Source organism: Sinohyriopsis cumingii, chromosome 9 (genome assembly GCF_028554795.1).
Source record: "Sinohyriopsis cumingii isolate HCF-2022 chromosome 9, ASM2855479v2, whole genome shotgun sequence".
In the NCBI taxonomy this organism is placed as follows: Eukaryota; Metazoa; Mollusca; class Bivalvia; order Unionida; family Unionidae; genus Sinohyriopsis; species Sinohyriopsis cumingii.
Window position 1 is genome coordinate 9,009,125 of NC_142969.1, and position 23,651 is coordinate 9,032,775.

The following is a 23,651-nucleotide window of genomic DNA, read 5'->3' on the forward strand; positions in this document are numbered from 1 at the left end:
CTGTGCAGAGACCAGGTGAATGTATGGTTTGGTCTGTTCAACGTTGTCTGCCGTCCAGTTTTTGTCTAATTATTAGAGCAAGTTTGTTGTTGATACTCTTTATAAAATACTTGAATCTTTTCACACATATTCATCCTAGTATCTAGTCCTAGCTGAAAATGGATGTCATTTATTCAACCAGTATGACCACCACATAAGCCATCTTCAGAATCATGTCATGGCTGCTGCTTCTGAATCTATGAGCATGACAGCATATTGTTTTCAAAATGAAAAGCATTTTCCTTTTGTTTTATTCATTCAGTTTCAGCGTGCAACCGGTTTAATTTTCCATATTCTTTATACCACTGATATATACAAGTAAAACCTGTTCTAACGCGATGTTGGTGGTCCAGAAAATAACATCGCAATATAAGCGGGATTGCATTAAGAAAATTTTCCGAAAAACTTCCCCATAGTAAATGTGCATTGAAATTTTAATGTCGTTAGTTTTAACTAATCTCTTGATCATATATTGTTTGTTTTGTTTGTGGGGGTTCGTCAGACATCAAATATACTACAGTTTTGAATTGTATACATTCCAGTATAGCAGAGATGGTGCATGGTGAGGTTAAGGCAACATCAAACACAGTGCTGGGATTAAAAATCTGCTAGCGATATGAATAATCAGCTTTTCCGAGAGCATGTATTTAGGATCTTAAAAAGAGAGGTCACCTTAAATTAAAAAATGAGAGCCATGCTGCCTTTCACTTTTTAACGGGTTTTACCTGTAGCTCTTGTTTGAGAGTCAGCCTGAATTTTCTCAATTCATGGAAAGGCCTTATTCCAAACACTAAGCCAGGCATCACACACTTTCTTACACTTGGTGACTATTCCATCTGAACTATCACTATTAGCAACTTGAGCACTCTTTTGAATCTCATTACAGTCTTCGTCAATTTGCTGTTTAACCCCAAATTACTTGTCCAAATTGTCTAAGTCTTAATCTGTCTTGATTTATAGGTCGCACACACTACTAATTCAGCTACACTTGGAAATGAACACAATAATGAAAGATAAATTTGTTCATTTGTTGTACTCTTATAATGACCACATGCACATCTCTGGGTCTTTCTGCCTCTGAATTCAGTCATTGTAAATATCAGCGCATTTTCCCACCTCTCTGCAGCTAGTAAAGATCTTCGAACTTGCTGCCCAGCTATTGCATCATTTTCTTTTTCTCTTATAACGACACTATACATATCTGGGTGCCTTCAGCCACTGAGTTCTGATATTGTAAATATCAGCACAGCTAAAATGATCAATTCATCAACATATTTTTCCACTTGGCAAGTGGTTGAAGCATGACTGGCAAGGCTTTGAATTTTTTGCCCAGCCATTGCCAGCCTATGGAGGACTCCTGTGGGATTTTCTGCTTCCAAGATAAAAAAAATATTGTGTCCAAATACACGTGATTAAGTGTTTCTGAGACCTCTGCAATTTATCCATTATATTAATATCTTATAGCAAGTCATATAGTGCTACAGGACTTAGTCATATTTTGGACAAGCTTACTGGCAAGTAATGTCCTGGTATTTTCATTGTGCCCTATGACTTGTATCCTTATACACATGACCACCCAGAACATTTTTTGTTTTAAATTGAGGAAATTTACATCATTTGAGATTACACAATAGATCAGAGGAATTTTGATTGACACTTGTTAATATGTAAACAGGACAAAAATAGCAGTGATTCAGTGAATATCAACATTTATATGATTCAGTCCTATACAACTACGGTAATCAAGTACTCAGTTGAGGAGCATACCAGGTAGCAAAACTGTGCATGGTAAATCATTGAACTTTATACTTGTTGACTTGCACTGTAATGTGATAATTGGTCCAAGTTTATATTAATACAGTATTGCTACTTATTCAATCAAAATCACATGATCACATCTTTGGCATCCTCTGTACAAGTTTGCAAGTTGAGATCATATGCTGTTCTCTAAACAAGCATTGATGCTGGAATGTAAATATACTCTGCAGTATTGCACCCAGGATCCCAAGGGCAGGGTAAACAGTGTCCCCCCACCCTCCAGATCTGTGGGACGTAACATTTTAGTACATAATGTATATATTTTAACTTTTTCATGCATGTCATTTAGATTTTGGAACATGGACAAAAATTGCAGGAAACCCACAATCCCATATTCAGTGAGCATGCATATATATATATATATATATATATATATATATATATATATATATATATATATATATATATATCAGGGATCGTCCTGGGCTTCGCCAATGTCGCAAATTGAGATTTTTTTTCCTTATTGGCGACAAAAATATCCCATCTGGCGATTTTTTTGGCGACAGACTTTTTGGTTATTTAATTTGTACATACAATCATGGATTTGGACTGGATAAATTAAAAGGGAGAATGAAAGGAAGCCACAAACTTGACTAAGCAATGCATTGGAATCAATCTGTTATACAAACGATCCTTTGTTCGTATTGACAACCCCATCTTTACAGTGCATTGTTACATCATAATCTGCTTATGCTGACATCTGGGCTGAGTACTGTATGCTGTGATACCGTCAGTCATGCTACCGAACTATACCTACAACTGACCGATTTCTGAAGATGCAAATAGAACAGATACAATTAATTGAATGGCTGATCCTTCTAGTTTTTTTTTTTTTTACCATTACAATAGTTTTGCTGAACCTTCATAGAAAACTGATAACCTTTGAAGTACCGACTACTGTATATAAATACAAAGCAAATGGAAAAAATCTCAATCACAATTATATCTGTCGCCAGTACAGCATTTTACTCATTGATCTTTTCCTTTTGCCATCAATCCGTGTTACCGCTGCAGAGACTTAAACTCCGCAACAAGAAATAGCACCAAAAAAAAACAGTTTTGCATAATTAATAATAATTATTTATTTCGCTAAATACAGGAGTGAATGAACCCCTAAATTGGGTGTAAATTTATGCTTATGTATACGATCCAATATTGCCAGGTGTTGACTCGTGTAAGTTTCATTCGTGGGAATGGAGATCCTATTTTGCTTGTCGAGAAAATTCATACAGCATTCAGTGATCATTCTTGGGATTTAGGAAGCAATTCACTACAAGCTTTGTGAAGCTAGCAGCTAGCCTTGGGGGTGGGGGGTGGGGCTGCTGACAGACTACTGGTGTCACCTGTCAGCACTGTAGACTGTGAACGTGGATTCAGTAAGATGAACCTCATAAAAACTGACATCAGAAATAAACTCTGCATTTCATCTCTCGAGAATTTAATGAGAATCAGCATGTACAGATGTGAAAAATTAGACTTTGAAACTACACTCAACAAGTGGGCAGCCCTAAAATCGCGACGGATCTTCATGTAACACTTTGTAACATTTTGTTAATGCTTGTTGTAATTAGAGTATTAACTAACCCATCTTTTGTAATTTTCATTGCCTGTTACATTAATAGACTAAATTAACACTTGAAAAAACGTACACTACTTGTTCTGGCGACACGTTTTGAAAATTGGCGACAAAATATTGAGGTTGGCGATTTTTTTGGCGACAGCTTTTTAAAAGCCAGGACCATCCCTGTATATATATATATGCACACTCCCACATGCAGCCTAGTGCCTTCTATCTTTTTATATCACACTTTTCAGTTTGATTCGTATTTGGAAATAGAATTTGGAATAATATGTTCACTTACTGTCATTATGAATGCATTCTGCAACTTAGAGGCTGTCCATTTAGTACGTATGCATGGAGGGGAAGGGTGGTTTAACCCAAATGCACATGCTTGCGTATGCAGGGTCTGCTCATAATGTACATGCACATATGAAACGGGGGTGAAACCCCGATGATAATTTGTCTAATATGTAACCTGTTTAACTTGTTCAGTTGGCGTTTGAATTTTAGCAGACACTAGACAAACTTTTTAAAGTTATGCAGCCTATTTGTTTGATGCAGCCAGACCGTCTACATTGATGGACTATCTGTTTTATTAAACATGTTAATATTATTAATCCTTGATTGTTTCTGCGTGGATTAAATATAGATCATTCTATAGAATTGGATGTGTAAAAAGGTATGCATGCGAACAGAGAGGGGGAGCAGTCAAGCTTTGCCAGATTTTTGTGTATGTAATAAATGTATGCCCCCTTATATCATTTTGGGAGAGATACAAGGTCTACAGAATATCTGCTTGTATCATCTTCATTCTTGTGATAGAACCAGGACATCAGTTTTTTATCAACATTAATTTTATTTGTTTTGACTGAAAAGAAAACAAGTGGATTTTCTTCTTCATGTGTTTTCTCTTCATTAGTATTATTATTATAATTATCATTATTATTATCGTTATTATTATTATATAATACAACAACTTTTGAACATGATTCAGATTGCAGTGGAAAATGTTACATTGAAAAAGAAAGAGCTGTATATTTCATTGCTAACGGCAAAGACCTTTTGTTATATATCAGCTCCAAATGCATATTTAGTTTCCTTCGTAAGATAGTGACCGGTGACCAGTAATGCCATTCACTGTGATTATTAAGTTTCACACTTGACAGGCTGTAGATTTCTGCTCCAGTTTCCCTTGAATCACTATGTATTTTACAACAAATGGAGAATGTACTGTCTGTATCTGCATTTGAAGTGACAAACAACCATACTCAGCATGCAGAGAAGTTTGTTTCACCATGGCTAAGACTGCTGACTGCTTTCCAATACAGCTGAGGAAGAAGTTCCTCAGTTGGACTTAGATGTATTCCCAGATCTCATATTTCTTAGCCAGTGTCTTTTTGCATTCAGAGAAAGCATGTATTTTGATGTGAATCAACCTAAAATATATGAGCTATCCATTGATATTCCTCAAAAAATATCTTGAACAATGCAGCAACAATTAAACAACACAAAAACTAAATAGAATGTTTCTGCAGAAATTTTTAGTCTGTCTTTCCTTTTATTCTGACCTTCCAAAGAGTTTTATTCAGAGGCTCAAAAGCTATCGTGGACAAACTTGAATCCAAAAACATTCCATATTTTGGCCTTAAATTACAACAATAAGGTAATCAATTAACAGTTTGTTGTGTAAACATTAGCCATGTTAAGCCGATTATTCAACTACATATCATTGGCCCTGTATAATATCTCTCATCTTCCAGTAGATTGATTCTTACTAGTCTTTTCAATTTGTAGATAGAATGAGTAAAAATTCTGGTGGGTTTTAAATATTTTTTTAAAGTCTCTTATTAAAAGCTGTAGATTTCGGCTGCAAAATGTTTTGTGCAGTAGATGGTATGAAAATTACATTTGTGTCCTTTTGATGTGGGCATCGCATTATCATGATTATTATTTTAGGTGTATGTGAAATATGAATACATTCCAACCTTTTTCTGTTTCAGAATTATCTGATTATGGTTCCGGACAAATTGATCCATGAATGTAGATGAAACGAGTTCTGTTTAAACCTTAGAGAGGAATGACATTCACTAGGTAAGGTAAGGTATAAATTTCTCATCAGTGACATCTATGGAGTTTATTTTCCTGCTTGATGGAGTGATTTAATATTATATATAAACACCCACATTTGTCTTTCAGCGTCCCACTTCACAAACAAGAGGTTGTGAGTTTGAAACTCATAGCCGTATCCCAAATTTCATTTTAATTTTTTTGTATATTTATGATCAAACTTTCTTTTAAACTCACTTGTCCCAATTGTTTTTTTGTTTTTTTTTTAATTCCTAAACTAGGGTCGGCAATTAACATAGTTTCATAATATTCATTAAATTTCCTCCTACTGGCCACATTTGAATCATCCTGGGAGTATCTTCCCACTGGGAGCAGAGGGAAGACATTCCCTAATGTCTTACCACCTGGGGCCAACTGGTGTTTAACAACACATTTTATGAAAGAATTGTAGATTAGTTTGAAAATATGTACATGTATTTGAAAACTTGATGATAATTGATCCAAGATCATAGTGAAGTTATTGTCTATTGAATATGGAATAAATTGGTTTCTGTACCATTCCCTTCTCATAGAACTTTGTTCATATACTGACTCTGCGGCAATCACTGATATATGATTCACTGCTCCATTCATAAATGGGCTGTTTTAATACATCGATACATAGCGTGGACAGTTGATAGAAAATGGTACCTGATAAAAGTTTATTTTGATCTTCAGTGGTCATGAATAATTGTTAGTCATTTTCCCATTTTTTTTTCATGTGTATCACATTGTAGATTGTGTATCACAATATATACTGATGCAAGGCACAAGCAATTGCTTCACCGCCAATTAAAGATAATCATTGGTTGCTACATACATCTATCATATTTGATTTATAATGTGATTTTTTTTATTTCTGTGGTATCAATTTTCTTAAAATTTACCAAAAAGTACATCAGTATCTTGTCTGTTTTGGAAAAAAATAGCACTTGTTTTTGTTCATGAAGGTACATAAATAACCGAATCAACCGAGTGTTTTTCCATGTCTGTTATTTTTTAAAATATTTTTATTTCTTCACAGAAATGAGTGACAAACTATCTGCACCTTCGGCAGAAAAGAAATCTTCATGTGACAAAAAGCCTTTAGCACAGGAAGGGCAGGAAGGTGGAGAGGAAGATGTACTATCTGCACCACCAGGATCATCAAAATCAACTCCAGAATCTGCTAGCAAGTCATCGACAAGGAGTCGTGAGAAAGAATCCCGGTTGTCCAAGTCAGAATTTAAGCATGGATCCAGAACAGAGGAAAAGAAATCTCGCTCAGATTTGGCAGAGAAGAAATCTCGGCCAGAATCTGAGAAGAGATCTAAATCTTCAGCATCTCCAGATAAAAGATCCAAATCAGAAACTGTGGAAAGATGGTCAAAGTCAGAGCATACAGACTCCAAGGACAAAGACAGAGCAAAATCAAGCTCATCTGCATCCATTGTGTCACTGAATGAACCTGTGCATAAAGAACCAATTAAGTTAAAACTCTCCCTCTCACAGATACGAAAAGAAGCTAAGATATATGAATCAATTCCTACAACCTCGTATATGTCAGCAATGTCCAGTCAGACCACCGATGACTCAAACGACTCTGGCACATCATACGAAGCATTGGCAGAATCTGATTACTATCAAGACAAACGGAATCGGGGGCGACTAAAGAAAGATGGTACTTCTCTCAGCAGTAAGAAGAAGAGGTATATATCATAAGAAAAAAGGTCTTATACAAGGAAAAAAAGATCCTTTAAATAACAGTTAAAAAAATTAAAGAAAGAAGTACGTAATGGGATGGTAAAGCTGGCATGTAATATAGTGAAATATTTTTATATTGATGCTGATATTGATTTGTAGAGAAACAACATATAATTCTAATTTTGTTAAACTTTAATGACACAATAAGTTAAATGATTGCTAACATGCAGCAAAAGATTCTAAGATGCTAAATGTGGTACTTGCTTTGGATGATCCCAGCTCAATACAGTTTGTGTAGTTTGCATGCTATCATTTCATTATTCTTTAACAAAATTGATGATCAAAAGAAAATCCTAATGATTAAGAAACAGACATGGCTGTTAATAGGGTACCCACAAGTGAGGGTTCCCCAGTCACACATAGAGTATTACAAAGAAATTCCATTTGGTTCTTTTTATTGTAAATGATTTTTATTCATTTGCAACACACTTCCTCATCACTATAAACTGCCAGTAAACCCATTTTCCAGATAAGCTTTTTGATAATTCAATATGTCAAGCCTCACCCAAAATAAGATGAACAGGAGTGCACACAGTGATTTGAATCAGTATTTTATAGACTTAAGCTGTTTTTGCTTTGTCACATACTGAAGCAAGAGAACATAAACACGTTTTATTTTAGGAATTTACCATTTGTCTGTTATTTTATTATTTGTATTGCAAGCCTGTGTATCCAGACTTAGTGCCTATACATGTGCTCTGTGTATCCAGACTTGGTGCCTATACATGTGCTCTGTGTATCCAGACTTGGTGCCTATACATGTGCTCTGTGTATCCAGACTTGGTGCCTATACATGTGCTCTGTGTATCCAGACTTGGTGCCTATACATGTGCTCTGTGTATCCAGACTTGGTGCCTATACATGTGCTCTGTGTATCCAGACTTGGTGCCTATACATGTGCTCTGTGTATCCAGACTTAGTGCCTATACATGTGCTCTGTGTATCCAGACTTAGTGCCTATACATGTGCTCTGCGTATCCAGACTTGGTGCCTATACATGTGCTCTGCGTATCCAGACTTGGTGCCAATACATGTGCTCTGTGTATCCAGACTTGGTGCCTATACATGTGCTCTGTGTATCCAGATTTGGTGCCTATACATGTGCTCTGTGTATCCAGACTTGGTGCCTATACATGTGCTCTGTGTATCCAGATTTGGTGCCTATACATGTGCTCTGTGTATCCAGACTTGGTGCCTATACATGTGCTCTGTGTATCCAGACTTGGTGCCTATACATGTGCTCTGTGTATCCAGACTTGGTGCCTATACATGTGCTCTGTGTATCCAGACTTGGTGCCTATACATGTGCTCTGTGTATCCAGACTTGGTGCCTATACATGTGCTCTGTGTATCCAGACTTGGTGCCTATACATGTGCTCTGTGTATCCAGACTTGGTGCCTATACATATGCTCTGTGTATCCAGACTTAGTGCCTATACATGTGCTCTGTGTATCCAGACTTGGTGCCTATACATGTGCTCTGTGTATCCAGACTTAGTGCCTATACATGTGCTCTGTGTACGTCATGTATATCTTCTCTGCGTGTCAAATATTGAGATTTTTCAACCAATTTTAGTACAAATTGCGTCTTAATGTTTATTCAACAAGCCTTTTATACACCATCATGTGTTGATTCAAGTAAATGAAAAGTAGAAATATTTATTGGGATAATAAATAGTCGACATGAGAACATAAAAACTCTAAAATGTGTCTGACAAGAGAAAAAATTATACAGTGGAACCCCGCTATAACGCGATAATTGGGGTTTTAAAAATTGGATCGTGTTAATAGCGGGCTCGCGTTAATGTGGGGTTTACAGTATTTTACTTTTTCAGAGAACGACGCAATGGCACATATACATTTATTCATGTCTAATGTATCTCATGAATAGGGTATCAACACCATTTACTAACGTGCCATCACGGCATGCAATTCATTCATAATGCATGTAATTCCATTGAAAAATTGTGCACAGATAAAAAATATTCAATAATTTTGTCACAGATCATTGTGTCTGAATTCAACATCCAATATATAGCATGAACAGGGTATTGACACTGTTTACTTACCGTCTGATATACCATCGTGGCATGCGTTTAATCTGTGTAATTCCATTGCAAAAATTGCATACATATTTAAACTATTCAGTAATTTTGTCACAGATCATTATGTTTCTGAATTCAGTGGGAAAAATTAACAGCAAAGTTAGGTTGAGAAAGACGAAGCACATGTACTGTTCATTATGTTCCAGGGTCTATGAATGATGTCTGTGCAAATTTCATACTGCTAAAATTTTATCATATGCACTTCCGTGTACCCTTAGCCATTGTAAATTCCCAATAATTAAAACTTAAACACCTATTCATTTGAACCAAACCAGCAAAAATAATTAACAAACAACACATGCTTTCAGCATGCATGTAACTTTTACTTCAGATTTTGTGAATATCGAAAGAAACATGAAAAATACTTTTGTAAACACTTTTAAGCTGAATGCATGTACAATTTCATACCCTTTCAATTTCCAACTAATAAAGTGAACATTATTTACTGGTCAATTGATTGTGTCTAATAACACTGCCAAGCCCAGCAAACATGTTTGCAGCTTTCGTTTTTAGATGTTTATTAGATTGCGAGAATCTTTTATCAACCACCGCATTGTCTGCTGCTTGGTTATGTATGCAGTTAAAGAAGAAACGTTTGAGTAATGATTGTATACAGAATTAATTGAAGACAGTCACAAAGACAACTTACTGGCTTTACTCAAGGATCAGTAATAAGTAACATTTCCAATAATGTTTATTTTGGCATAAAACTTCAAGAACATGGTGAAATTGTTATATTTATATTTCAGAAGCCACGCCACAACAATATTATATTCGAATTCATATGCAGACTCTTTCCCCCAAATGATAATAAACATTTTATCACTATTTTTTGTACCAAAAAAATATTTTTCCAGGTACGAGAAAAATACATGTACATGTATTTACAATTTCAGGAATCATGCCACTATTGTATTATATTCAAATTCATGTACATACTTTGGAGGGGAAATCTTTTGTGCGAATGGATATATGAAATTTCGGGAGCCACGCCACTGCTGTGTTATATCTGAATTTGCGGGCCGCGTTATGGCAGGGTAGCACTGTATTCACACTCAGCAAGAATATAACAGTCAGTTTCATATGACACCATTCAATGAAACGTAAAAGAGGTCAAGATAAGAACTTAAAAAATTTAAATAATATTAAATGAGAGATCTATTAAGGTAACATTTGACTGGGTTTCGATACAGCATTCCCTAACTATAATGCTGTACATGGAGTTGTGAATATGACCGGGTTTTAAGTGAGACTACCTAATACTGGAGGATATTCAAACAAGGAATGTGACCAAACAGAGCATAAAAAGATATCAATTTCTTAAACCACAATTGTAATTGCTTGACATTAACCAAGAACTGGAAACAAGCAAGTTAAATTAAGTACCAAGTCTGAAACAAAACGGAACCAATTTATTACTGTTATAAGAGAGATAAGGTCTTCATGATGAGGGACCTGTGTGATTCTTTATGATATTGAGTGTATTCAGTTTCTTTGTTGGGGTTTCTTGTTTGTGTTTTGTTGTTGTTGCTGTTCTTGTTTCATTGGTTTTTAATGGCACCTTTAACATTATTGGCTTTATCATGCCAGGTGAAATATGAGAGTAAAGCCTTTGTAAAGGAAACACAGAGGCAGCCCACCTGGACTTACCTGGTGGAAGATTGAACCTAAGATCTGGGATTAAGAGTAAAGATAGAAGTAAATCAAATGTTTACGGAGAAGGATAGCTAAATGCTAAATTGTTAGCAGCATGTTACCTACTTTCTTCCCTTGTGGGTGATATGGAGTCAAAAGGACATTTACCATTAAATGTAAACGCAAGGAAAAGTTTTAACTTGACTTGCAGATGATATAGTGATTCAATTTTAACAGGCTGAAAATTGTTTTTAAAGTATTATTATGCTTGAAGAAATGTAAGGGGGTAAATAACATTCATTCCTGTCTTATTAAGGTAACATGAAGCAAAAATAGGGAGAAATGGGATGGAATCACATTTTGTGGTGGCAAAATAAGTTCATTAAGTGCCTGGAATTCTGATGGTTTTGCAAGTCAGATAGCCTTAAAATACAACAAAGTCATCATATTGCTAACCATAGTAAAATAAAAATCATTTATTTCTTAAATCATAATAACCATGTCAATTTGTAACTGTTCCCAAAATTAGGTGACCAACAGTCATCAAATGATATCATTCATTATTATTTTAGGTGAAATATTTGATAAAATTATGATCTACTTAAAGTTCGGTTTGGGAACTTTTCAATGCGCTATTTGGTTTTGGGATTGTAAAAGGTTTTGGATTCATTTGTTTCCATGAACTTCAAATTTGTCTGCTATCTGTAAAATTATATGTTAATATTTGACTTGGTAGCAACAGACCCTACATAAAAGTTGACTAAAATATCTTTCAACTGTAGTTACACTTATACACATGGGTTTTCAAACTGTAAACCCTTGGAAGATTCATTTTATTTGTCAGAATGTTTTTTGGAAATGGGGGTGGGGTGTGGATAGGCACCTATTAAGGGCCTGGCAAAGTTAACTTCAGTTTCCTGATACTATATATACTCCCTTATAAGATGATTCCAACTGCTAATTGCACAATCCCAAATCTGACATTGCATAATGCATTGCAGATCTAGATCTGTGCAGTTTATTAGGAGTAGAAACAACTCAGACCCTGATCTGCAGGTGCTTTTATGTTATGTCAGAATCGTTGTTTGCAGTTTGACTTGTAAGCGAGTGTATGTTGCAACAGAATTTTAGAGACAAGGTTGACTGTTAACATCATATTCGTAGTTTTGTTTGATGCAATATCATTGGGGGCCCCAGGTGGCCAAGTGGTCTGTTGCACTTGTCTTGACATATCACCTCTAACTGCATAGGTTTGAGTCTCAGGTTCGGCCATTGTAGGTATATGAAAAAGTATGCCATTAGCTTCCCATGGATTGGTGGTTCTTCTGGGGAGTTCTCCTTCCGATATACTGTCTGCAACATATAGCCTATGATGAGCTAAAAAATGATGTTAAACCCACGACAACCACAACAACATTATCATGTGTTCTTATTAGTATATACATTTCAAAGGTATAGATATGAGTACTGGTATAAGATTCTTAGGGAATGTCATTGATAATTTCAATTCAGTCCTTTGTTACAATTTCTTAAGTCAAAATGTGTGCATTCATATCTGACATTCAGTCATCACCTTTAGCGTATGACATTCTTTTATTGATTTGCTCTCTTAGAGCTAAGTCAATAACGTATGAAGTAATCATGATCAATGAGAAGCTTTCAGCATCATGTGTGTGTGATGGAATCATATGTCCTGATGACATAGCTGGCTTATCTAATAGTCGAGACACAGTGCATGTTCATCTTGTCAATATGTAAACATTCTTGTTTCAGCAAAAGTAAAGATAGGAGTAGAAAGTTGAAGCATTTGGAACCTGTGGAGCCAGTAGTGTCATCAGATGTGGACACAATGGATTACATGGATGATCCTGCCACAGTGAGTGAGTCGGACTCATCATTACCTCCACCAAATCTTACTCCACAGACTGGTGATGAGTCAATGGATGAGGGTAAGAATTGGGATTATGTAGGCTACATAAAAAACCTCTGGGGCAACAAGTTAGAAAATGATATTTAACTATGCACTTTAGGGAACAGTTTAGATATTGACCTAGTAGCCCACCAGAGAGTAGAAAGTGATGCCTCCCTGCAATAATTTATTTCCTTTTTATACCTCTGTCTATATTGAAGGTGAAATGTATATCTGGTTCATCCTTCAATCTGGCATGCAGTCTTATTAGTGTATCTAATCCATGGTTTTTGAGGGATCGCTTGAAACTTTTTTACATATTATGGTACTCTGAAGATGTTCAGATCATTAAATCACTTTGTTCCCACAAATTTCATGCGAGTTATTAACCTTTTATGACAGTTATTATCCTTCTTGAATTGTAGCTGAATATAGTGTAAGGCGTGATTTTCTGAACACAACTAGTCTTACAGATTTCAGTGGATTGCCATGCAACTTGGAAAGTGTTACAATCATCATCAGATACCAGTGTTAGTTTGTAATGGATCACCAGGAAACTCTGTACATGTCATTATTAGGAAAATCACTTCACACGTGCAATGCCTTGCAGCCAAATGCTGAGTTAGAATCTTTTAAACACAACAGGTCTTACTGTTTTTAATAGATTATTGCAGAGTTAGACAGAATCATGTGAACACAACAGGTCTTGCTGTTTTTGATGGATTAATGCAGGGTTAGACAGAATCTTTTGAACACAACAGGTCTTGCTGATTTTAATAGATTAATCCAGACCTAGACACAATCTTTTGAACACAACGTGTCTTGCTGTTTTTGATGGATTAATGGGAAACATGTAGCTTGAAGCGTTGGTTTCAGATCTTAAATGAAACGCAGGAGAAATGGGAAATTGTCATCCCTTTTATTACATATTAAGAAATGATAAGAGCCCATGTATCAATGCAGGTTTGGGGACTGGTTTATTGAACTACAAGAAGATAAGTTGATTTTAAGGAAAATTCAGTCCTTGTTTATACAACAATATATAATTTTGAAGGTCTTTTGTAAATATTTTTAAATGATGGAATTTTTAACCAAAATTGTCTTAAGGAGTTTAGGTTGGTTGAAAAATCTTGTTTTAGATTTTATTGGCACACATAATCTCAGGGTTAAACTTTTTCTTGTAACAAGATAAGATTCTAAAAGTTTGCATTTATTGGGGTTTTTTCATACTGTGATAGGAAATGTTTACTTTGTATAACATGCACACATATTGCTCTTGAATTCTTTGGAATTAAAGGTTTGAAATGAAACAGAATAGTTTATGCTCATTATGTTGTTTCTTTGTAGCAACATAATGCAGGTCAGCAAAGTAAAGCTAGAATTTGTATTCTGTACATTGAAATGGCTTTAAATGCCAATTTTTGGGAATATAGTCAAATTTGTTTTGTGTGACTCATTTTATGGTTTTGTACATGATCATCTTTTCTGACATATATGTTTTGGAGAGTCTTGAAAGAGAAACATCTTCAGATTTGGAAAATACATGTTTTATAATCCAAAATGTTTTTTATTTCCATTCAGTAATGGTCATATGTTAAACATGAAAAATTAATTTCATCCTGGGGAAAAAGAACTGGAAAAGACCTGGAAATTTGTATTTAGAAAAGCGAAGGAACCATGTTTAATGCCACATAAGACCATGTTTATATCATTTTATTTATCACAGGTGGGGGATATCAGGAAGCTGCCTTCGATGATTCAGATATGCAAGGGTAAGCTAGTGTATATTATTTATCTCACCTGTAGTTTACATTAAATGTAGGAGTCAACTTTCTGCCTTTAGCTGAGCTAGCAGTAAGAATTAGTTCTGAAGTGTTTGAAAGATAATACATTATAGCACAGTCTGCAGTGGGGATGTACAGTAGTCCCCCTCTTATAAGGCCACCCCTAATGCAGCAGAGAAGTGGCCTTATCATGCAGGTGACCTTTCTAGAGGGGGATGACAATTGCGAATAGTAAATACATATGAAGAAAGTCACAAGTACATTTAATTTTAAATATTTAATATTTTAATTAAAAAATCACATGCATGATGTGAAATAAATGTAAAACAAACCGTGTCATCATTTTCAAAAGAATGCTATGAATAACCATTGATATAGTTTTAAATCTGTCTTAATAATTATATTACAGTTCACATTATCTGTCACTTTGTTGGTAACAGTCTAAAAAACAAACCAGTCTCGTCACATTAAAAATATCCTTGCTGTCATATCCCCTGCATACATCGTTTAGTCTTTTGTTCCCATCTTCGACAACTTCATTATTAACATCAGATGATTCTCCACTAAGGACAGAACACTTGATATTGTGTCGGACTTGAAATCTGTGCAACCATCCGTTACTTGCAGTAAAGTTGTCATATCCCAATTCAACTGACAAAATTGTTGCTTTTTCTTGTCATTCAAATCAGAATACAAATGTGTCCTGGCTCAAACAATCTTTCTTTCTCCGTCCATTTCACTTCCCACTTCTGCAGAATTGTTTCATTATCTTTCACGATATTGTTTATCTGAGTCTTCCCGACATTAGTTTTCTGCAAGGATCCTCGACGACCCCCCTCCCCTCCAGTCAGTTGAATTACTTTCATGTTCTCCTCTGAACTGAGAATTTTTATTTTCCTCGATGACATGTTGATCTTTTTGCAGTAAGTTATTCATGTTGCCAACTACAATACTGATAAAACAATTTTGTATGCATCTAAACAAATTGCCGTGTGTTTTTAAAGGAAGTGATCTTGTCACGTGATTCGTTATTCGCAGTCTGGTACCCTGTTGTTTTTATACATTATTTTACACTAAGTGAGAGAAGCCAAAACGGCTTCGATATGTACCATTAACATCGCGCAGATTTGACCTCGCGGCTGTTAGGATTCGTAATTTTGACAATTATTGTCAGTAGTAATAGCCACTGATTATCAAAGTTAGCGAGCTCAACATATTACTAAGGGAAGCCATAAAGGCTACCAAACCATTTTCCTGCTGACTTGGGTATTGTACATCGATACTGCCACTTCTCAGCTGTTACTACTGTTCAGTAATTGTAATTTTAACAGTTATCAGTGACTAAACCGGACATCTTATGATAACACAGCAGTAAGGCTAACTGGATTACATGTACGTACCCTTTTGTATGGATTAAAAGTTGAGTCTTTCTCGGTTTTTATGGAATACATTTGGCTTCTCGTGAGGCGTAAATGATATAATATTAACCTTAGTGGTAAATGTACTTGACTCAACACTTCTTTCAGTAACGAAAACCTGACATCGGGGAAACAGAAATCGGATTACTTAACACACGTTATGAATACAATACTGGTTCTGGATATATATTCAAATAAAATGCGGCTGCTTGTGAGGGGTAAATTTTATATTATTGCACTAAAATGCTGGCTGCTGATCGCGTTAGCCGGGTGGCCTTTCACGAGGGGTACTTTTTGAACACAAACTTGTCGGTGCCAACGGATTCTGGCCGTAAGGAGCGGGTGGCCGCTGGTCAGGGGGGCCATTCAAGAGGGGGACTACTGTAGCAGTATGAAAAATCCTTTTGTAAGGCATCTATTTTATTCAGGTATGTTTCTTGTCAATATCCTCCATCTGTCACTTGGTAGGTAACCACATCAACAAAGCCATGGCATGCTAACTTGCTAAACTTTCTAGTTATGTTTCTCATGTTGTAATCATTTACAATGTGTCATCCTTGGATGCCATCACAAAGTGGAGTAAAATCTCAGAATTCCACAAATTTTAATTATGATAACATTTTCAAATATTTCTTTATCCAACTTAATACATGCAGTCATAACAAGAAGAAGCATGTATGTTTGATGGATATTTGTGGGTGGACATGAGTATCAATGAGTAGGGTAGTCAAATATGCAGTAGAATGCATAGATATTTGTGGATGGACATGAGTATCAATGAGTAGGGTAGTGAAATATGCAGTAGAATGCATAGATATTTGTGGATGGACATGAGTATCAATGAGTAGGGTAGTCAAATATGCAGTAGAATGCATAGATATTTGTGGGTGGACATGAGTATCAATGAGTAGGGTAGTGAAATATGCAGTAGAATGCATAGATATTTGTGGATGGACATGAGTATCAATGAGTAGGGTAGTCAAATATGCAGTAGAATGCATAGATATTTGTGGGTGGACATGAGTATCAATGAGTAGGGTAGTGAAATATGCAGTAGAATGCATAGATATTTGTGGGTGGACATGAGTATCAATGAGTAGGGTAGTGAAATATGCAGTAGAATGCATAGACATTTGTGGGTGGACATGAGTATCAATGAGTAGGGTAGTGAAATATGCAGTAGAATGCATAGACATTTGTGGGTGGACATGAGTATCAATGAGTAGGGTAGTGAAATATGCGGTAGAATGCATAGACATTTGTGGTTGGACATGAGTATCAATGAGTAGGGTAGTGAAATATGCAGTAGAATGCATAGACATTTGTGGGTGGACATGAGTATCAATGAGTAGGGTAGTGAAATATGCAGTAGAATGCATAGACATTTGTGGGTGGACATGAGTATCAATGAGTAGGGTAGTGAAATATGCAGTAGAATGTATAGACATTTGTGGGTGGACATGAGTATCAATGAGTAGGGTAGTGCAATATGCAGTAGAATGCTATCGTTGTCTTTAGTTGCATCCAAAGTAGCTACATTACACATAGAATAGAGTTGGAGTATCAGTCAGCTATCTTTGTGTCTTTAGTTACGTCCAAAGTAATTAAAGTCTGAAGAGATGGGGGCTTGGGAAAATATAGTGCAAAATTAACTTGGTGAAAATTTCTCCTTTTTTCCTGACTTTCTTCAACCCCTTTATTTTTGCCAGTTTTTAAATAAAAAATGTTTTGATGTACATATTTTCATGTAGTGTCCTGCTATGTTGTATAACACAAGTGAGCGCTCTTTAAATAACATGAAGTTTATCGTGTCAATGGCAAAATTTCTAAGCTTGCGTTTTCAGATGAGTTTTTATGTTCACTTCACTTATTCCTTTCTTTACTGATTTGCTTATTCATTCCTTTATTGAATATTCCTTCCTTTTTTGATTTTCTCATTCTTTCATTCTTTATTGATTCACTCTTTCTTTACTGATTCACTCATTCCTTCCTTTATTGAATACCTCATTCCTTATTTCTTTATTGAATATCTTATTCCTTCCTTCTTTATTGATTATGTCATTCTTTATTTATCAATTCCTTATTTCTTTATTTATTCATTCATTCCTTCTTTAATGATTCACTCATTCCTTATTTCTTTATTGAATACCTTATTCCTTCTTTATTGATTACCTAATTCTTTCTTTCTTTATCAATTCACTCTTTATTGATTCACTCAATCCTTCTTTACTGTTTCACTTATTCCCTTTTTAACAGAAATGAGAGAATCTGTGCATTTTGTGCTTGTGGAGAAAAGAGTTTGCTAGGACAGGGTGATATGGACAAATATGAACCCACCCAGGGTTTTAACCCATTCAAGAAAGTCCTACAAAAATCATCTCGTAAAGCTTCCATGGAAACTGATGAAAAGGGCTCAGAGAAAGGACCAAAACCCTTGACTTGGAGGAGAAATAGGGGACCATTGAAGTTTGGCAGGTATGAAATTTTGTACCGTATGTACCCTTTATAGCATAAACCCAGATCTGCTTTGGTATGATGATTCAGCAGGTTAAGTTCACTTCTGTTTGTGCTGCTAATTACAATGATACCGGCCTTGGAGTACACCTGTATAAAGGACAACATTTATAAAGCCCTTTTCTTAATGATACAGTTTATTTAATCGCTGTATAAAAGACACATGCTTTATATAGCAAATTTAGAAAGGACATTATTTATAAAACTCTATTTTTAATTATATTGATTATTAAGCTCTATGTAGAGGACACTTGTGCATAATAGACAGAATTGTTAAAACTCAACATTTATAAATAGCTTTTAAGTATATTCTGGCATTTAACCTATACCTAATGTGTATTTAGACTCAATATAAAGGTCAACTGCCCATAAAGGTTGACATTTATAAAGAATTTTTCTCAAGTATATTTGAACATTTATCCTCATCTAAAAGATGGCTGTCCATAAAGGACAAAATTTAGAAAGTTCTTTTCTAAAGTATCCATATGCACAGACACCTGTCCGGTATAGAACAACTTTATACAATCCTTTTTTACTTCTGTATTTAGTCTGTTCATAAAGGAAACTGTTCATAAATAAAAACTTGTATGATGTCCTTTTTTTATACCTAATATGTATTTTACCTTTTCATAATGGAGACATGTTCATTAAGGACATTTATGAAGCCCTTTTCTCAAGTATACTTAGGCATTTAGCCTCGGTATTAAGGGGAGCTGCATATAAAGGACAATAAATTATAGTCCCATAAAGGTAACCAATTGTAGTCCCATGAAGGAAACCAGTTGTAGTCCCATAAAGATAACCAATTGTAGTCCCATAAAGGAAACCAGTTGTAGTCCCATAAAGGAAACCAGTTGTAGTCCCATAAAGGAAACCAATTGTAGTCCCATAAAGGAAACCAATTGAACTCCCATAAAGGAAACCAATTGAACTCCTATAAAGGAAACCCAATTGTAGTCCCATAAAGGAAACCAATTGAACTCCCATAAAGGAAACCAATTATAGTCCCATTAGCTTACTTTATAGACAGTTTTATTCTGTTTCCAGAAATCCAGATCAGCTGGCATGTTTTGTAATCTAGGTCCAAATATTTGTTACATATCAGACTTTAGTATCGGATAGATTTATCAGAAATTCCAGATTATTGGTTGGATGCTAAACAGTTCAATTCTTTATTGTTTCTCAATTGTTAGCCAAGAGCAGAGTAAATCTCCCCGCCAGATTGGTTCTGGTGTGGAAAGTGAAGCTGCATTCTGTTGCCAAGGCTACGATGAGCTTAGTACAGTGGGATATCCAGAAGATACAGAAGTTGCCCATGTGTTTGAACCATCTGGTGAGAATTCCATTGTTTAGATTTTATGCACAGCCACAAAATGTGGTTGGGCAGATTGTGTTCACCTTGTCCTTATGTCCGTAGTTCTCTCTCACTCTTTGGTTAAATTTTTCATTTGGGTCAGTTTCTTGGGATCTGTGATTAAGTTTTCATGTTTCATGAAAACAGAACACATTTCTCTTTCTGTCCCACAACAACACACAAAATATATTTCAATTTATGCCCAATACAATGCTCCACAACAACACGCAGAACATATTTCAGTTTATGCCCCGCAACAACACGCAGAACATATTTCGATTTATGCCCCAATACAACACAATACAATGTTCCACAACAACACACAGAACATATTTCAATTTATGCCACGCAACAACACGCAGAACATATTTCAATTTATGCCCCAATACAACACAATACAATGCTCCACAACAACACACAGAACATATTTCAATTTATGCCCCAATACAACACACAGAACATATTTCAGTTTATGCTCCAACCCAATACAACACAATAGAATGCTCCACAACAACACACAGAACATATTTCTGTTTATGCCCCAATACAACACGGTACAATGCTTCACCAAAACACAATACAGGGCTGTGCCAGAGCATAACACAATGCCCAAATACAACACAACACAATGCCCAAACACTACACAACACAACACAATGTGCCACCAGAACAGTGACCATTAACACTCTTTTCTGAATCAGAATTTCAAAACACAAAGCTGTCCATCCAAATAATATAAGCCCAGGTTATATGCAACAACACACCTCTGCTCGGGGGTTTATCCCTAGGATCATAGCTTAGAAACTATAAATATCCCCAGCCTTTTACAATATACATACTTGCTGGTCATATGCACATACCCAGCTGACATTTACTACTTGAGAAGTCCATATCTTTAAGAACTTATCTAACTGGCTCCAACGTTGCAGTGGAAAGGGTGGAGATATCTGTTTTATAAATATTTAAATTTTGTTCCTGTTTTTCTTATAGGTCACACATATGCTCACCATTGCTGTGCTGCCTGGTCAGAAGGTGTGGTACAAAAAGAAGATCTGACATTGAAATTTGTTGACAAGGCTGTCTTCTCTGGTTTGTCGCAGGTACAGTCATGCACAATGATTTTCTGGATTGACTATCCAAAACTATGTTTATTTTCATCTCCTAGCTTTGACTTGAATATTGTAATGTAACATAATTCAAGCCATACTACATTTAGTGTGCACAAAGCCAATCTCAAACGTTTAGATCTCTTTTTGCCGTTAGATGAAAATACAGTAAAATCCTGTTCACTCATGGTTGAAAATAGAGGATCCCAGTATAATAAAATCTGACAAACATTGCAAAAGTTCTGTGGAACTATCTGCCCGCCTTGTATGGAGTTGTAGGCTTGCACAAAAGCCTTAACACTGAGTGAAAATGTGATCGGTGTTGCGATGTTTCACATTTTTCTCTGATATAAAGACCTTAATGGGACCAAAATATATGGTCATTTTGTAGAGGAAAAAAGGTTGTAGAGAGTTCCGTTTAGAAATGTGTCAGTATATTTAGCATACGTTGTTTTTGTTGCTATTTCCTCATGAAATTTAAGGAAGCTCTCTTGTGAAATGTTAAAGTTTTTAACATTTTGGGGGAAAAATTGTATTTTCATTTGGCTACAGTGTTATGGTCTTTAAGTTACAGAAAAGAACAAAAACTAAATAAAGGTTTTGTAAAACTCAACAGATAATTTATTTCCCTAGAATACAAAGTGAAAATTTAAAAACAATTCACAGTATTGTGAATTAAGTCCCAAATAGTCCTAAAAGTTCTGTCACAGATCCAAAAGTATAGAGTATTCTGAATGAATTCCATTGGTATTCCTAATAAAGTCTTTATGTATCACAATGATATAATCAAAAATGTCTTTAAATGAATTTACAATAATGTCAAAATAGTGATTTAGTCCTAAAATCCAAAAGCACTTTGTAATTCCAGTGAATAATTTAAATTTCTCAACTGAACACAACTAAAATTGATTCAACTAAGACTGATGTTTGTTAAAATATGGAACAAATAATTCTGAAGTAAAAAAAAAAATTATATAAACAAATTTGTATACCTCTCCACCTGACTTGAGTCACAAGAATTATTTTCCAAAAATACCCATAATGGAATTTTCCATCAAAATTCCTACGCAAAGTCAGGTCTTTTTAAATAAATTTCAGCAAGCTACCAGGAAAAGGGCAGGCAAATGAGGTTGTGGACAAGGTCAATTACACAATACAAATTAAATATACATAGATTATACTCTTGGACCAAAGCCAGCGCACAATGAAAATCAAATATACATAACAATATTTAATTGATTATCTATCCCCAAATATGGGTCATTGCATAAAGAAGTATGGGAAAAAGTACCATCACTAATTGCCTTTAAAGTAATAGCTGAATGAATATTTAAAGCTTCGTCAAGTTTGCATACGTTGACAGTCATAGGCTCCTCTCATCAACTGCATGTGTAAATGGGTATGTTAGGTACGAGGGGAGATGGTGTAATGTTTGCCAATGTAACACTCACTGCAAGACATTAGCTCTTTGTGACATAACCAAGGGACATACCAGGGAAGGGATAATCACTGTCTGAAAGACTGCATGAGTACTTCTTAGCAGTAACAACCAACTTTCGTGGCTAGATGAATTATAGGTGGCCATGTGCCCCTAACTTTTGGAAGCAGACTGGGGATGGGGTGGGGCTGTGGAGAAACCAAAGTCTACCCTCTAGCCAACTAGTGACCCTCTCTTACCTGTCACTTTTCAATGCCCACCTCCTATCAGCACATGTTCTTTAGACAGATGTCCTGAAGGAAAAATAATGAGGAGACACTATAGTACACAGGCTGTGGACGTAGGTCAGATTTGGTTGATGCACATATTTTATGAAATGTTTAACTCGGGGAGTTTTCATCTTGCCATATTAGGTGTTTCCATTGCAGAAAGGCAGTGCTTAATAACAGTGACATGTAAGTATTATATATATAAAATTAGTTTTACTCCTAAAAACATTTATTTATCTGCAACAGGAAGGCTGAATGTCAGTTTTGTAATTAAATCAGATTTCCCAAGCTCTTGTGTGCTCTTCGTTGACTTGATTATTTACCTTGTCATATTGTGTGTATAAATGGATGGCCAAAATGCCACACAGCATGCGTTGGTTTATAACATGGTTGTCATTCACTATCGTAATTTGGAGACGAGAAAATTAATTTTGAATTTCACTAGATTGGTTGTCTTCACAGATATGTTATGATATTGAGATTGTACATGTACTTAGGATTAGTTATGAAGCAAGTGCTGCATATGATTGCATCGTAACTTCATAATGCCCGTTTTAGAGTGAGACACTTGACACTTTCAACACTATCTTGACCAATGAGGAAGCCAGTATGCATACTGTAATGGTGTGAAAAATAATTTTTAACCACAAATGTAAACTATATTAAATTTTCAATGTTGTGAAGCGAAACCTCTGTAATTTTTAGCTCTACTGGTCATATACCAGAAGAACTTATGGGAGGGTCTGTTGTCCTTATGTCATCCATCATCGATATGTCTGTTAGCACAAGTTTTTGATTGTTGCTCCTCCAAAACTGCTTGGAGAAATGCCTTGAAAACTTACACACACATTG

At 35.5% G+C, this 23,651-nt stretch overlaps 1 protein-coding gene across 1 annotated transcript in view; it reads left to right on the plus strand.

Moving 5' to 3' along the window:
* LOC149791251 (uncharacterized) overlaps positions 1–23,651 on the plus strand; it is a 226,430-nt gene that overhangs the window by 2,743 nt on the left and 200,036 nt on the right. The window contains exons 2-8 of the mRNA XM_089969727.1: positions 5,419–5,514; positions 6,549–7,212; positions 12,781–12,956; positions 14,643–14,688; positions 18,375–18,593; positions 19,826–19,965; positions 20,977–21,086. Coding sequence (XP_089825853.1) covers positions 6,551–7,212; positions 12,781–12,956; positions 14,643–14,688; positions 18,375–18,593; positions 19,826–19,965; positions 20,977–21,086 — 1,353 coding nt within the window. The 5' untranslated portion in view covers positions 5,419–5,514; positions 6,549–6,550. The remainder of the gene's footprint in view (positions 1–5,418; positions 5,515–6,548; positions 7,213–12,780; positions 12,957–14,642; positions 14,689–18,374; positions 18,594–19,825; positions 19,966–20,976; positions 21,087–23,651) is intronic.